The 15,188-nt window shown below is 38.0% G+C and overlaps 1 protein-coding gene across 1 annotated transcript in view; it reads right to left on the reverse strand.

The window, feature by feature from the left end:
- Positions 1-1,232: 1,232 nt before the first annotated feature.
- RTF1 (RTF1 homolog, Paf1/RNA polymerase II complex component) overlaps positions 1,233-15,188 on the reverse strand; it is a 34,453-nt gene continuing 20,497 nt past the window's right edge. The window contains 12 exon segments of the mRNA XM_063289919.1: positions 1,233-3,965; positions 4,844-4,955; positions 5,601-5,696; positions 6,345-6,422; positions 7,878-7,935; positions 8,236-8,357; positions 9,670-9,747; positions 10,847-10,954; positions 11,056-11,143; positions 11,549-11,631; positions 12,797-12,974; positions 13,523-13,658. Of these exon segments, the coding sequence (XP_063145989.1) occupies positions 3,859-3,965; positions 4,844-4,955; positions 5,601-5,696; positions 6,345-6,422; positions 7,878-7,935; positions 8,236-8,357; positions 9,670-9,747; positions 10,847-10,954; positions 11,056-11,143; positions 11,549-11,631; positions 12,797-12,974; positions 13,523-13,658 (1,244 nt within the window). The 3' untranslated portion in view covers positions 1,233-3,858.

The raw sequence follows: 15,188 nt of genomic DNA on the forward strand, positions 1-15,188 counted from the left end.
TCTGCAACTTGCTTAATTTCCATGATGTTTTCAAGACCCATTCCTACCACTATCTCAGTTCTTCTCTGATGTCCCAATCAGATTTATTGAATCACCCCATTGTCTCATTTGTCTTACTACACTTTGAAATCAAACTTTAACCATAGTAATCCAATTTCAGTGTTGCATGGCATCATCAGCTGTACAATTTTTTTTCAGTGCCGTATCCTAAATATGAGCTGTTAGCCCTGAGGACAGTGATTATGGCAGTCATACCAGGAATTGAAATTATTTGGGGAAGCTGCTAACTGCTCTAGCTCAGCTTCCTATCTATTTTTATAATAAACTGTTGTAGATGTAGGATCCTGAAATAATGGTTAAACACCATTCAGCCTTCTGTTATTATGTGTATTTATGATATCCAAACTGATTGTGATATAGGAATTACTTTTGTGTTACTTAATGAGGTAATTATAGAGTCTGTTTTTATCTCCCCCCTCCAAATTTACTCCACAAAACAGCACACTATTTTCACTTGTATTATAATTCTCATGGCATATAGCAGCCAATGCTGCCTGTTATTCTTTAATTACATATTTATTTTGGGCTCTTTAAAACTGTTGTAGTTCATGGCTAAAGGTGGCATGTTAACCAAGTAGCTTTTCTCTTTTATGGGTGCTAATTATGTCCCACTTCAAAAATAACTATTCTTTATCACTGAAATTGCTTAACATTTTTGTGTGCAGCTGATTTTACATTTTGCTGCGCAGGTGTGCAACTAGACAGTATATGTGACTCGAAGAGCCTATCTAAAAATTGACTGAAAGTTATTTTTATGTGATAGAAGCAAAACACTGTTAAATACAAGGAGAGTAATCATATTATCCATATAAAATTAATGCTATTTCAATTAAGATAATTTTATTTATTTTGATCTATCCACTTCTATTTTTTGGAGGACTACCTCCTAGTGTCCCCAGAGTTGAAGAGCATCTCTCAGACTGAGAAAAAGTACATCTTTGCTCTCCCAATTTTAAATGACTGCTATATTTCAAAATGTAACAGAGTTCCCAACATATCTTTCAGCTAATTTTGATCTGTCCAGAACTGCCACAAATAGCATTAGAAACAATAATTTCTAAAATATTAACTGAAAAATAACTTTGAAACTTTGGGGACAACTCAATTTGAACTCAAAAATATGAATTGCATATTTTTGGTGACTGATATCCGAAGGATTGAACGTGAGCAGCTTTATTAAAACCAACCAGAGTTTATTTATAGAAGTCTATACATTGTAACGAATGCTGCTGAGACATCAATGAATTAAAGCAAATAAACCCATCCCTCCAAATGAGGCTGTGGTGTCATCACTCACTGTCACATGCACTTAAGAGGAGAAAACATTACACCTTCATACACAATTAGTTCCATAGCTATCTGGGAAAAAATACTCCCTCAATGTATTATTCTCACTGAAAAAGATGGTGTACAAGGGCTCAACTATTACCTCTGTGAAAAATAGAATCTCCTGTTTCTGAGTTTAGTACATAGGGGATACATGGGGACAGCTACCTCATTCGTTTCTTCAAATTCCCCCCCCCTTTTATTTGAGTAGCTCCTCTAACTCAGTGTTTCTCTCCCTCAGCAACATTAAGATGGGTGGACTTCAATTCCCAGAATTCCCCAGCTAGCATTCAATTCTGGGAATTGGTCCACACATCTTACCGTTGCAGAGGTTGAGAAACACTGCTCTAACACAACTGGAAGGGAGGAAGCCAATGCTTTATCTACAACTTAGAGAAGTCTTCTGCACTTTGATTATGAAGCCAATGTCATGAAGTCCACCTCTGGCTGCAAAGGCCTCCTGTGGACTGCCATGATATAATTAGGTGGAAACATAAGACGCTTAGCTAAATCTTTGCTTGCTCTTTTCTTTCTCCCATGTCACAGCTTTGTAGAAATTGGTGGGCAATCAAAAAACCTGCAAAAGTATTGCAAATCTATTTTTCTACATCAGAAATATTGGTATTGAGGAGACTGGCTACTACAGATGATGTTGCTAGGGGGGGAAAATCAAGTTATAAAATTGCTTATTTACACAGAATATCATGATGACTCCAAAACAGTTATACACTAGCATATTCTAGAAATCCACTTTAAAAAATAACAGCTCCAAGGGCTTAAGAAATGTAGCTTGAAAAAAAGAAAAACAAAACAAACCAGAATGATTACATATTTACACAACAGTCCATAAAGCTATGGACTATCAAGTAAATAAAGCCACATGCTTCACACAATGTGACAAGAATAATCTAAGGAGAAGTCGTGTCCCCCCTTTTATCAGGTTTTACACAGTTATGTGTATCCCTTGCATTAAATAAGCAATTAAAGAAAAAATAAGATTAAAGCATCAAGGATACTCACAGATCACAGCCATGAGATTCAAACCTCTATTTCGATGTAAGCAAAGATATTCCAGGCTTAAAAATGCTTTATGTATGTTAGGATAGGATTTCTCCTTCTGATTCTTGAGTCATGAAAATATTTGTTTAGGTTACTTTCCCAAACTGGCACTAGTGAAACCTGTCATTATTCATGTACTAAATTCAGTATAACCCACTGTAGTTCATTCTGACGAGTTTTTGATAAAATGTCATTTATTTACACTTCGATCTTTACACCTGAGTGATTATCAAGCAGTCATGTTTCCTACTCAAGCACTCCACATGTACAATCCTTGTGTTAGAGTTCTCAGCCACACATGTTGTACCTACCAATTTTACATAGGTCAAATAACTGCATTCTAAAATAGTCTCCCATTTCTACCATATCCTTCCCATTCGGCATTTTTTCCCAAAAGGTATGCAAATGAAAACAAGATACCTAGCCTAGAGAAGATGAGGCAACCATGAGGCTGAGCAAAAAAAGGGACGACCACACAGATTTTTGTTGGCTGAGGCGGTGGGGGGGATGAGAAGAGAAGATCTAAGTAGCAGCCAGAGAGGAAATAGTGCCCTACCTTCCTGTAACAGGTCATTCAAGAGCACATGTATTACTGTGTTACAAAGTCAGATACAGGAGGGAGAGAAGGGAGGAATTTTTATAAAAAAAAACAGAAAGTGTGAACTTACACAGTTATTGTCAGCCAGGCTTTTTGTTTGTTTGTTTTTTTAAAAAATCACATTTACTAAACTGCCCCTGCTGTGTCAGATGCTCAAATGTAGCTGGTAGAAATTCCAGACAGCTTTAAAGAACTGTGACAAATACAAATTTACTGCAGGTTAAAAATGATAAAAAAACATCTGGAAAAAGTTCACACAGCCCAGCCCACCCCACCCCCACAAAAATGTACACGTTCACCCTAAACCTGTTTGTAAATATGTCCCTCTCCAACGCTAGGAGCAAGGGGAAAGAGGAGGAGGAAAAGTGCAGGTGACCTTCACAAGAGGTCTTGTGCCACTCACGGGTTAATTCTCCTTGCCTGTACTGGTGGGAAAGCGAAGTGCTAACACTGCTCGGCCACCAACAGATTCCTGCAGAAATCCAGATTCCGTGTTAACACTGAATACATACAGCCAATTCCAAACAGCTGTACCTTCAAAAGGAAAAAAAAAAGAGAAAAGAAACCCCTCCCCCTCCCTAAAAACAGCATGGATCCATATTTGTGTGTGGCAGGAGGAAAGAGCAATAAGGGAAGTCTATACAGCAAAGAGTCAATGGTTTATATTACAAATGGCTGGCAATTTTAAAGAGTCTCTTCCTAGCTCTGCTGCTGCTCCAACCCAGAAGGGTAAACTGAAGTGGAAGGGAAGAAAATAAAGGGTAGGGGGAGATCGTGTCGCATGCAGGATCAGAAGCAGCAGAGAGTGGGAATGCTCAAATCAGCCCCCGCCTCTTCTTGTAGTCCTCTAGGTTCAGTGATCGCCGAGGGGCACCATCTTTTGCTGGGGGAGCCTTGGAGGTGATGGCCAGTGTTTTGGACTCTGTGGGGAGATAAGGTGCACACACACAAGTAACTCAGCTGGCTGAACAGAGCAGAAAGCTGCTGAGTTACAGGCAGCCAAGCCAAAACAATTCACTTTTCTTCATGTGCTTCAGAGAGCAGCCTTCCCTACCACAGTGCCCCAAATATGTTGGACTATAGTTCCCAGAGTTCCCACCCATCATCCCTTCTTCATTATATTTAATCATTAGTGAACTAAAAAGGATCCTGCCCCAATATATTTAAGCAGAAAGATTAAGTCTGGAAAGTAAACTGCATGGGATCAGGCCACCGGTCCATCTCCTTCAGCATTGTGTCACATAGTGGCCAACTGGCTACAGAACCTCACACATCTGGACTGGAGGGAAATCATGCCCTACCACCACTGCTTCTCATTCCTTAAGGCTTGCTGCCTGTCATTTGGGAAGTGGTAAATAGTCATTAATATTGTTAGCCACTAATCATCAAATTCTCCGTGCTGATAACCTATTCAATCCTCCTTTAAATCCATCCTAATTGCTCTCATTACAACTGCTGCCAGCAAATTCTACAGTTTAACAATATCTACTTCTCAGATGCAGATACAAATAAAGGCAGTTAAACTGCAAGGTTCTACTGCAGAGGTAAGAAAGGTGAAACCAGCATTTTCTTAGGCCATTAATAGTAACTTCTCCAATCTGGAGGCAGCTGCTATTTTCAAGATTAGAAAATACGAACAGATACTAATCAGATTAGCACAAGATGGTTGCTTACCCACAGCTTTGGGGTTCTGCTCAAATACTGCCATTTTGTGAGAGCTGTCAGCAAAACTTCAGGTAGGATAGCCTGCCCCTTTTCTCCCCATTCACTTTTTATCCCTTCAGAAGCAGCAGCACCTACCTGAGCTGGGAACCTGAAGGTCAATTTTCACATCAAAGTCGTGCACTTTGAAAAGATCCTCTGAGAGATCACTGGCTGATTTTGAATTCATATCTTTGTCTTTTCCCTGACTCTGAAAGAAAAGTAAGCTTTTGGTATTGTGGCACAGAACTTAAACCATGTGGAATTTATACTAAAGAGTAGGTAGAGTATCTAAATACTTCTGGAAGAGAATCTTCTTTTCATGCACCAAAAGAGGTCTTGTTCTATTCTTACAGAGAAAATGCAGTTTTCTTGCAGGGGTGGGAGATCCTTTTGAGCCAGGGGCACACTTGGAATGCTGCAAGTGTATCAGGATGCTGTCACAAAACAGTTGCCATGCCAGTCACAGAAAACCAATTCACCAACAGGCAAACCGAGGAACCTGCACCCAGCTATCTCTTTTACCCTTCCAATCAAAGCACTGGCCCATTCATCTAAGAAAGCTTAAGTGTGTAAACTAATGTGATCCTAATGGTGGCACTTCACAGTACTCCAGCTCCTTGTTTAGTATGTTAAATACAAAGAAGTTACAAACAATTAAAAGCAGATGGACCAGGAAGCCTGGCAGTCTCCAGGAAAAGTACTGGTGGACAGACTGGTGTTCATAGATTCACATTTTCCCATCCTTGATCTAAGATTTAAATCGCTGTTACCTTATATGATTAGAATTCTGCAGACTTAAGGTTAGGTGTTTAGAACTACCGGGCAGGATATAATGAACACTTGGAGGACTTACCTTGGTCATGTCCTTTGGAGCATCAGGTAACACACCAGATCCATATTTTGCATTTAGTTGAGCAAGGATAGCAGCCTGTACAGCAGGATCCCTGGACTGTGGAAAAGAAGATTTATTATTGGTTAGACCACTATTTAATATTTATTCAAATTCTTTGTATGTCTAATCACACTTGCCCAATAAAGTATCCTATTCTATTCTCTATCTTTAAAATGCTCTCTTCATTTAGGATGCACTGATCTTCCTGAATTCAATAACTATGTACAATTAGAACTGAATGTACTATCTTTTCAAATGCAATCAACTTTCAGTAATTTTTAAAAGGTTGGCATTGTCTACAAACAGGGATTTGCATGTTAATATACCCTATACCACCTTACTGTCATTTAGAAAGGTGATAAAAACAGTGTTCTTCCTCACTCAGTGACAACAGTGAATGGGATTGAAGGACATTGATTTTGATACTGTGTTTTTATGCTGTTATAATTGTAAGCCATCTAGAGTCTGATGAGTAAGCAACATACAAACAATTCTACATAAATGGAATCAAGTTAATTAAGCTGAAAAAAATGTATGCCTTTTTGCATCTGACTGTAGACCAGAGCACTGTATTAATCTTAGTTGGTATTCGTTAAGGCTTCAGTGTTATATGTGAGATATCTGAGTAGCAACTGATAACCAACTTCTCAGATATGAACAGCCAATCATATTCTCCATTGCTCTCAAACTCTGCCTTTTACTTACATTTGAGACTATTGTAGGTTTACATTGCCGTCTAGTGAAAGGATCCATTTGCTGATTTTTCATGCTGTGGCTTTCAGCCTACAAAAATTTAAAGTACAAAGATACATTTTTATGTTAAGCCTCCCTTTCTCAGCATTGCCTTAACAACACTAAAAGAGTAGTACTAGCTTTAGAATCAGACAGCAGGCTTCATTCCACTTGATAGGAAACCAGAGAGACTGATTAATTGATTGACTGATTGATTGACTGATATTTCAAATTTAGTCACCACCCATCTCACTCAAAGAGTGACTCTGGGAGCTTTACAATAAAAACAAGAATAAATACTAGTTAAAATACAATAAAACAATATTCTTAAATAAATAATAAAGTCCAAGGCATAGATGTTAAAAGGTTCTTAATTTATGGGAGCATCCTCAGGATGCTATTGCTCATGTTTGGCTTCTTAGCTTCCTAGAGGCCTCTGGTAGGTCAATATAGGAAAGAGAAAAGCTAAAGAAGCCTTTGGCCCAATTATCAAAGGTGTACTATGGTTCTTGGTGAGAAAAAAAATAATCGCTACAAGTTAATACTAATCGCTTGTATTTCTGATTCTTAAGTCAAAGAATAGGCTCTATGCATTCTGGATGTTAATTAGCATTTCTTAAATGACTGAAATGAATCCAACAGCAGAATAGATTCAAGAATTTTAAACAGAAGTAAAATAGCCCTACTTGCATTCTGCAAATGTTGTGCAATATGCAGTGCTGTAACAAGTGTGACTGAGAACATTTCTTATGCTTCACACAGGTATTTTGTAAATAGATTTTTGTGCCTGTATATGGTTATCAAGCACAAAAAAAGTAGTTTGCCTCCTACTCCTGCATACTTGAAGGCAAGGCACTTTTTCAAATGCTTGCCCAAATTCTGTAAAAACTCACTACATACAAATATTGGGATGGGCAAAAAAGTATTACCACTGCTAATGCAATCTCTTAGTTGAGATTTAAACAGCTTTCTGTGCAAGATCACTTAAGATCCAACCAACTTACTGGGACTTCAAAGCCATCCCCCATCCTTTACTAAGTGTAATTCTCAGAATCAGTGTTGGAATTAGGTGCAAGGAAAAAAAACCCTCTACTTTCAGGATCTTATTCTCCTCTAAAGCAGTGTTCCTCAACCTCAGCAACTTTAAGCTGTGTGGACTTCAACTCCCAGAATTCCCCAGGCAGCATGCTGGGTTCATTATCCACACAAGCATATTTTGCTTTTTGATCCTGATTTTGTAGATGGACCAGGTAATTTTTTTTTCTTTTGCGGACTGCCCTTTTTAAAATAAAAATAATGTTATCATTTTCACTCATCACAAGTTAGTACTTTTTAATCATTTTTATGGCTTAACACTTAACATTTTGGTATGGCTGTCCAGAAAATAGCATATAACTGAAAAAGCAGTAGCTTCCCCATATGTAGTCGTTAAATTCAGACAGCCACTTTTTTTTTTTTTAATAACAATGTGTTTTGGTTTTCCTTTGCTCCATAAACATTGCTTACCACTAAAGCTTTTTCAGATTCCACAATATTCCATTCTCTATTTCTCTGGTTGATGTAACTGAAAAAAGAAAGATAAACATTTATTTATCCCTGCATAGAAATGATTAACTTTCTCAAACTGCTACCATAAATAGTCTTCTTCTCTCTAGAAGCCACTTCCTAACACATATTCCTTTTTCCAATAATTGAAAGGAAGCATCACTTCTAAAAACGTAAAAAGAAGATTCTGCCTGATTAAAAAGCGTTACCATGATGTCTCTGAAATAATATCACCCTCCCCGCTGCCCCAAGATAATAAAGGGGCTACAGAAAAGGACTGTTGACTTTATTTTCTTTCCAAGCTCTGTTAGGTACCAACCTGATGGCTGAAATGTTTTTTGTTCTCTGACGATCTAAGGCTTCTGCTCTTTCCTCTAACTCATTAAGCTGGTCTTGAATCTGTTTTGCTCTGTCCTGATCTCCCATGTCTTCTGCCATGGCCTTCAACAAAGAATTATTTATTAGTGCTGAACCCTCTCCATTCTATTGGTTGGAATTGATTTAAAGTTATTCAACTTTCCATAGCCATGTTTTATTATATCAAGTAGATCTTGATTTAACATATGTTTCAATCAACATATTCTCTGAATAACTTATGTCTGGGAATCAATCTAAATCAGACTCATAGGAATCTGACTGACACATTTTTGCATGTTATATCCCTTAAAAGGGTAGTAATTTTAGCTGTTCCCTCACAGTGTAAGATGGATCCAACACGCCACCTAATGGCAGTGATGAAATTGTATGAAGGCTTATAGAAAAATGAAGGAAATTGTTTTCTTTCTTCATTTTCTGCAAAAATGAACCCCATAAAGTAGCAAATGTTAATAACTTGCATTATACGTAGGTAGGTAGGCAGACAGGCAGGCAGGCAGGCAGGCAGGCAGGCAAAACGTTAATGTGCAAGAGTTTGAGGGAGAACTCATAGAAGTTATTTGGGATATGCACAAAATAAAAAATACTTCGTTTTGAACAGTTTCTGATTACTCATGGCTTGGCACAAACCAAACTTGCAACGTCTCTACTGCCCCAGGTTTCAGTTGCAATAAAGCCTGGAGGGATCTTAGAATGATTTATGGGGTGAGTAGGGCAAAGCTAATTAACATGCCCCCCAAACAACTTTCAGAAACAAGGGGATATTTATTCTCCAGAGTGCTACCACTACATCCTCTGCATGGACCATGGACCTGTTCCTTACAGCAATAGTCTCAGCAGCTCCCAGCATTGCATATCCCACCAATCCACCCATTTCCCAGTCTTCCCAATACCTTCCCTCCTCTCCCTCCCCACAGCTGCCACTGCTGAGATCCATGTGGCAACTCCAGAAAGGATGGCAAGGCCTCCTCTGAATGCAGAGGTAACAGGAGCGGCCTCCCCACTATCCCAACAGCTAAGGGAAGGACTGTGCCCTCCCTTTTCCATCTGTCACTCCTTCACCCCATCACTATCAGCATCATAGACACATGCTATTGCGAAGGAAACCCCCGGTCTTGGTTTTTTTTCCCCCTTCTTTTCCCCCTACTGCAAACATTTCTGCTTGGAACAACTCTGTTTTGGTCTGAACCAAAACAAAACAAGCCACTTTCATTCTGAATCCAGAGCAAATCATCCAAAACATGCATTTTATGCATGAACCAGCTGAAAACAGCTGTTCCATGCACAGAACTGTTTATGTACAAGGCAACTGTATTTTTTTTCTCCCAGAAGCCCAAGAATTTACTGAAAATCTAGCACTTTAAGCAATACTATTTACCTTTTCTTTTAGTAGTTGAGTTTTCTTCATGGCATAGTTTGGTGGTGCTTTTCGGAATCTCTCCTTCTCCTTTACTATCTAAAAAATGGAAAATGAGAAACTCAATATTATATTTAACACAGATTTCATGATGGTGGGCCAACTGTCTCTGCTGATTATCCTTGTGGCAGTTTTTGTGTTATTAAAGCCTTATAAGACACATTATATCACTAATTTTATGGCCTTCTTAATCTTGTATTCCTAATCTATATTTATGAAGTGGGACAACAATAATAAAAACATTCTAGAACATAATCCAGTATGTTACATACTAGCTACAAGTCTACTGGCACACAAAAAGCTATGAAGAGTAAGTGCAGTTTAGGAATAGTGGAGAAATTTGTTCCTTGATGTTTATACTAATCAGCATAATTTATATGCTGACCTATGCACCATTTCAATTTTTGTGAGGCATTTCACGACTAAAAAAAGTAAAAATGTATGCTTTGGGAAATCTACCTGAACATTTTACAAATTTTCATGATTTAAAAAAAAATCACAAATGAAATGGAACAAACTAAATATCAGAACAGGACAATATTAAGCAATTTAGAATTTGAGAGTTGAAAATCCTGACTGCAGAATATCTTTAATACAGCTTTATTAGAATTGGAAATTAACTGGTGCAGAGATTAAATCTCTGCCTTTTTGTGTGTGTGTTTGGTGCCTTTGAGTCATTCTTGACTCCTGGTGACTTCCTGGACAAGTCCCTGCAGTTTTCCTGGCAAAGTTTTCCAGAAGTGGTTTGCCATTGCCTCCTACTTAGGGCTGAGAGTGACTGGCCCAAGGTCACCCAGCTGGCTTTGTGCCTAAGACAAGACTAGAACTCCCAGTCTCCCAGTTTCTAGCTGATGCCTTAACCACTACACCAAACTGGCTCTCCAAGTACAGAATCTCATTTTATTGTGATGTGCAAATCTGAAAGAAAAACTAACATCCAGAAAGGAACAGCAGAGTGTGGTCTAATCAAAAGTACTGACTATATCTTTTATACCATATAAATAAGGCTTTCAAAACCATCTTATTTTTATAGAACCGAAATATGGCACCCGAGAACATCTCTTTTATGACCTCACCTACCTTTCCATTATGAACCAACTGAATGGTTCCAGCTCAAAAGTACATTTTCTTCATTTACCTCCTCAATGTCCTGGTCATTGAATTTATAGTTGAGGGCTTCTTTGATGGACAGTTCTTTCTTGTTTATTTCATCAAGGGTGGGTAACTGCATCCCAGCAGAAAACATCTAATGTGACAAAAGAAAAAATATTATTAAATTTCATTAACTGCTCAGAACTAATTCTAGATAAAGCAATTGAAAAAGTGGAAATGTTCCAGTAAACTTACGGCTTCCTTCCACTTCATGAACTCACTCTCTGTGAATTCCTGATTGGAGACAAACTCTAAGCGGAACACACGCTGGTCATTACCATGCCTGTGGAAAGAAGCAAGACTAGCTATAGCTTCTATTTATCACCCAAACTTTGGAGAAGGGAACAGTGATGAATAGATATTGAAGCACTCTTAGACAGATTATCTTTCATCCTCAAATCAGACTGTATTAAGTCAGTTCAGTTCAACCTTTTCTACAAGAAGATATTAAAGGTAAACGTAACTAATATAAAAGTTAAATTAATTAACTGTACTATTACTGGTGAAAGTAAAACATTGGTTCCAATAGGACAGACACTCTTCACTCCAATATTCGTTGAATTTTTCATAACCCTAGAAACTTACCTTAAGAGGAAATGTATCAATTTTCTCTTGATTCAGGATAATTACGCACTTATTATGCAAGGATACCACACCCCCAAGACAATACGACTTTCAGATATCTCACCTTAATTGCAACCCTTTGTTTGTCCTGGTACCTCCAAGCTGATAAACTTTTGCTGTCTCTACAACACCAGTTATTTCCGCCACCTACGTATATGGCAATGAAACAAAAAAGATGACCTTTTCTATATACACATTTTCTCTGCAAAGTAGAAAAATCAAAGCAGATCCAGTAAGAAGAGAGTACAGAAGGATCTGAAGTAAAATCTCAAGCATACTAATTAATTTGCAATGATACTCTTAGTCTATCATGCACTTGACACAAGATTAGATAAGGGCTTCATTTAGTTTATTTTCTGATAAGAATTTACAATTTCTTCATAAATGGGATAGAAAGAATTTAAGATTAAAATATGTAAAGCTCAACAAATTTGTATATCCTTAATCTGAAACAATACAACACTCCATGTTAAATACTTAAAGATGGTTTGCATTCAGCGAATGGAATGGCTCCTTCCATCTGTGGAAGACCAATATCCAGCAGAATGACTATGCTGAGCGTCTTTTTTGTTAATTCTTCCCTTCTTTTAAAAAGCTAATGGATGGCTTGGGTTCTCTCTGGAATAGATTTGATATAAATCATTTCAGGGGAAGAAGCTGTAAATGTTTCTTTCCTTGCCTTCCATTTTTGAGAATTTAGTCTGGATCCACCCTGTGTATTTTTTTATTGAGCATGATTGCTCAAAAAATATTTTCATTGTTCAACAAGAAAATATCTATCTATCTATCTATCTATCTATCTATCTATCTATCTATCTCAAATATACCAGTAGGACAAATAAAGGAGGGTTCACAACCAATTCTTTATCCACCCTCTCCTCATTTAGTGACCGCAAACCATTCCCTAAATTGGAAGTGAAATGGTGGCTAAGCTAATATGTGACAGAGAGAGAGACAGACACTGCGAAGATTACTGGTTGCTGCCATCTCATTTACATATAGGTTCTCATGCAGCAACACCAGTGTTACTCTCACTCTGGCATGTGTTGTTGTCAGGCACAGACATTTGGTCATGAGTGTGCACATTGGTTAGAAAATGATTTTTAAAAAATTATTATTACTGTCGTATTTGCAAACAGTCGCTAAACAAGGTAACCGCTAAACAAGCAGTGGCTGTACTATTAATTACCAGCTTTCACTTCATCATATTTTGAAAAGGCTCCAAAATAGCTCATAAACAAACAGAAATAAGGAATACTTGCTGTTCTTATTATTAACAAGAATAAGGGAAAATATTCAAGGGTATACTTACTCTGTAAACTGGTTTGCTGTTGTGGTTTCCTATTCCAATGCGCACAAAGCAACCAGTGACTGTTTTGGCAAAGAAAGGCATGTGACACCATCGCTCCAGTTTGTGTCGAGATAATCGAACCCGATTCAGCTCTTCAGGCAGAGAAACTGGTTGTGATTTAGGAGGAATTTCTTCTTTCCTGGTTTGATGGAAAAGTAAAAACAACTATAAGGAAATAATTCATATCTTAAAACAGTCTGAAAGTACTACATTTGTATACTAGAAAAGCCAATATATTTATACAACAGGGTCAACAACCTTTTCAAGCAGTGGGCATGACTGTGATTCTTGACAACAATCTAAGTGCTTTATTTAAATTATTAAAAAAATAAAAATAACTAAATTCACAAAAGTGCAGGCATTTTAATAAAATAAATATATTTATTTTAAAATTCAGGGGTCATTAAGCAATCTCTAGAATGTTGTATGCACCATGGCTACCACCAAGTTGCTGACCATACTGTTCAACAGCATTAATGTGTTATTTAACTAGATAAGGAGCCATAAGTTCTATTATTTATTACATTTACATATTGCTTTTGTTCCAACCACAATTATCCAAGCTATGAAGACAGCAAATCATTAAGATCGCCAAGTAAATTTCAAGATCTAAAGGAATTATTAAACATGGGTCTCATATTCAGCTTTATCTGCTACATGAAATCAAAGTAGATACTGAATACTTACTCTTCTTCTTCATCAGAAGATGAAGATCTGGATGAATGATCAGTTTTCTCACTAGATTTATCATCTTCTTCCTCTTCTTCATCATCTGAATATACTTCACTTGTTTTTAATGGCTGCTTCTTTGCAAGTAACTCAGCTACAATGGAAAAAAGCACTCATTTTGGTGTATAAAGCTGTATCTGGTTTAAGCCTGTTCCAATACAATCTGCTCACACTCTTAGATCTTCAATGGAGCACTTTTGTGAATTCTGCCAAATGTACATCCAGCACTGACAGGAAATTCAATGAGGGGATGTGAGTGCCTGTGTGAAGTTGGGCTATAGGGACAAACTGAGGATCCTGCTCATATACCACCTGTCCTGCTGTTCTGCAGAATCTTTTCTTGAGTTCTGGTACCTTGTAGCACAAGGTAGGTATGTGTTAGACCTTTTGTTCGTTTCAAAGCATTGAGCATAATATGAAGATGGAAAGCATTACTCCGAGTCCTCTGCTGTGGCCAGATTACTTCCTAGTCCAGATGAGAACTGTCACCACCCAGAACATCCAAAGAGTGAGAGGTCCAATTAAGATGGACCCCAGGCTCTTTCGGATCCTGATGAGCACTTGCAGGTTTTTCACTAAACAAACAGTCTCACTGAGTGTCAAAATGAGCCATGGAGTCTGGAAACAACTAAAGTACTTGATACAATCACCCCCAAGTGGTCTTTCTCTGTCTGCCAACCCAGATTAATTTACTGGGGAACTCTGGAAGATGAAGCAACAGGAGCAATGCTTGGAGCATCAGTGGAGGAACACAGAAAGTAAACTTGACTGAGTAGGAGTTAGAGCTCATGTTCGAGCCTACATGGAGACAACGAAGCTGAAGCATCACCATTATTGTATCAGTGGGTTGTTGTTCAATGGCACAATTTAAAATGCCATGCCTTCTTTTGGGGAAAGATGGGTAAAATGATTTGCCATCAAGCTGCTGTGACCTGTTTGCACAACATTTTGCCAATAGAGTTGCTTAAATTTGAGTTTAGATTGATGGAACATGCCTTGCAATGTGATCTGAGATTTATCTCAACCTATGGACTTTGATGAAGTGGCCATGGAATCTCTGACTTCACTTATGGCTTGGATCCATGCCTTTTTTTGGCTCTTTTGGGTAACTGTGAAGGATGCAATTAGCTGCACTTTGAGAAATGGTCAACATCTTTCCAGGAGAGGAAGTCATACCAGATACCTGTGGGACAGCCTGTTGTGAAGAAGCTTTCCTTGGATCCAGGTATCTTGTACAATTACTGCCATGTTCTTGAGAAGGTGGTAGAGTTTCTGTTGCAGAATGCCCTAAAAGTAGTGTAAGTGGACTCCTTCCACTCTAAGTTTAGGCCTAGGCATGGGACAGAAACTGCATTTGTTGCTTGGGAGATGACAGTCAGGACCTGGATTGGGGAAATATTCTCCCCTTGTTCTACTTGACCAAGTAGGAGTATGTGCACAATATATTTCTTCTACATGTACCTACCTATGCAACAGAGTTTCAGTCTTCTCCAAAACAGAGTTTGGAACTAACAAGACACATCCAAAATAGCACCTGGCTTTTTTTTTAAAATACAACTTAAGGAAAATTAGCTTCACTGCGAGATAATTACATTCATAGAAAGATAATTTCATTCTAGTGTAA

This window comes from Candoia aspera, chromosome 1, assembly GCF_035149785.1.
Source record: "Candoia aspera isolate rCanAsp1 chromosome 1, rCanAsp1.hap2, whole genome shotgun sequence".
Taxonomy (NCBI): Eukaryota; Metazoa; Chordata; class Lepidosauria; order Squamata; family Boidae; genus Candoia; species Candoia aspera.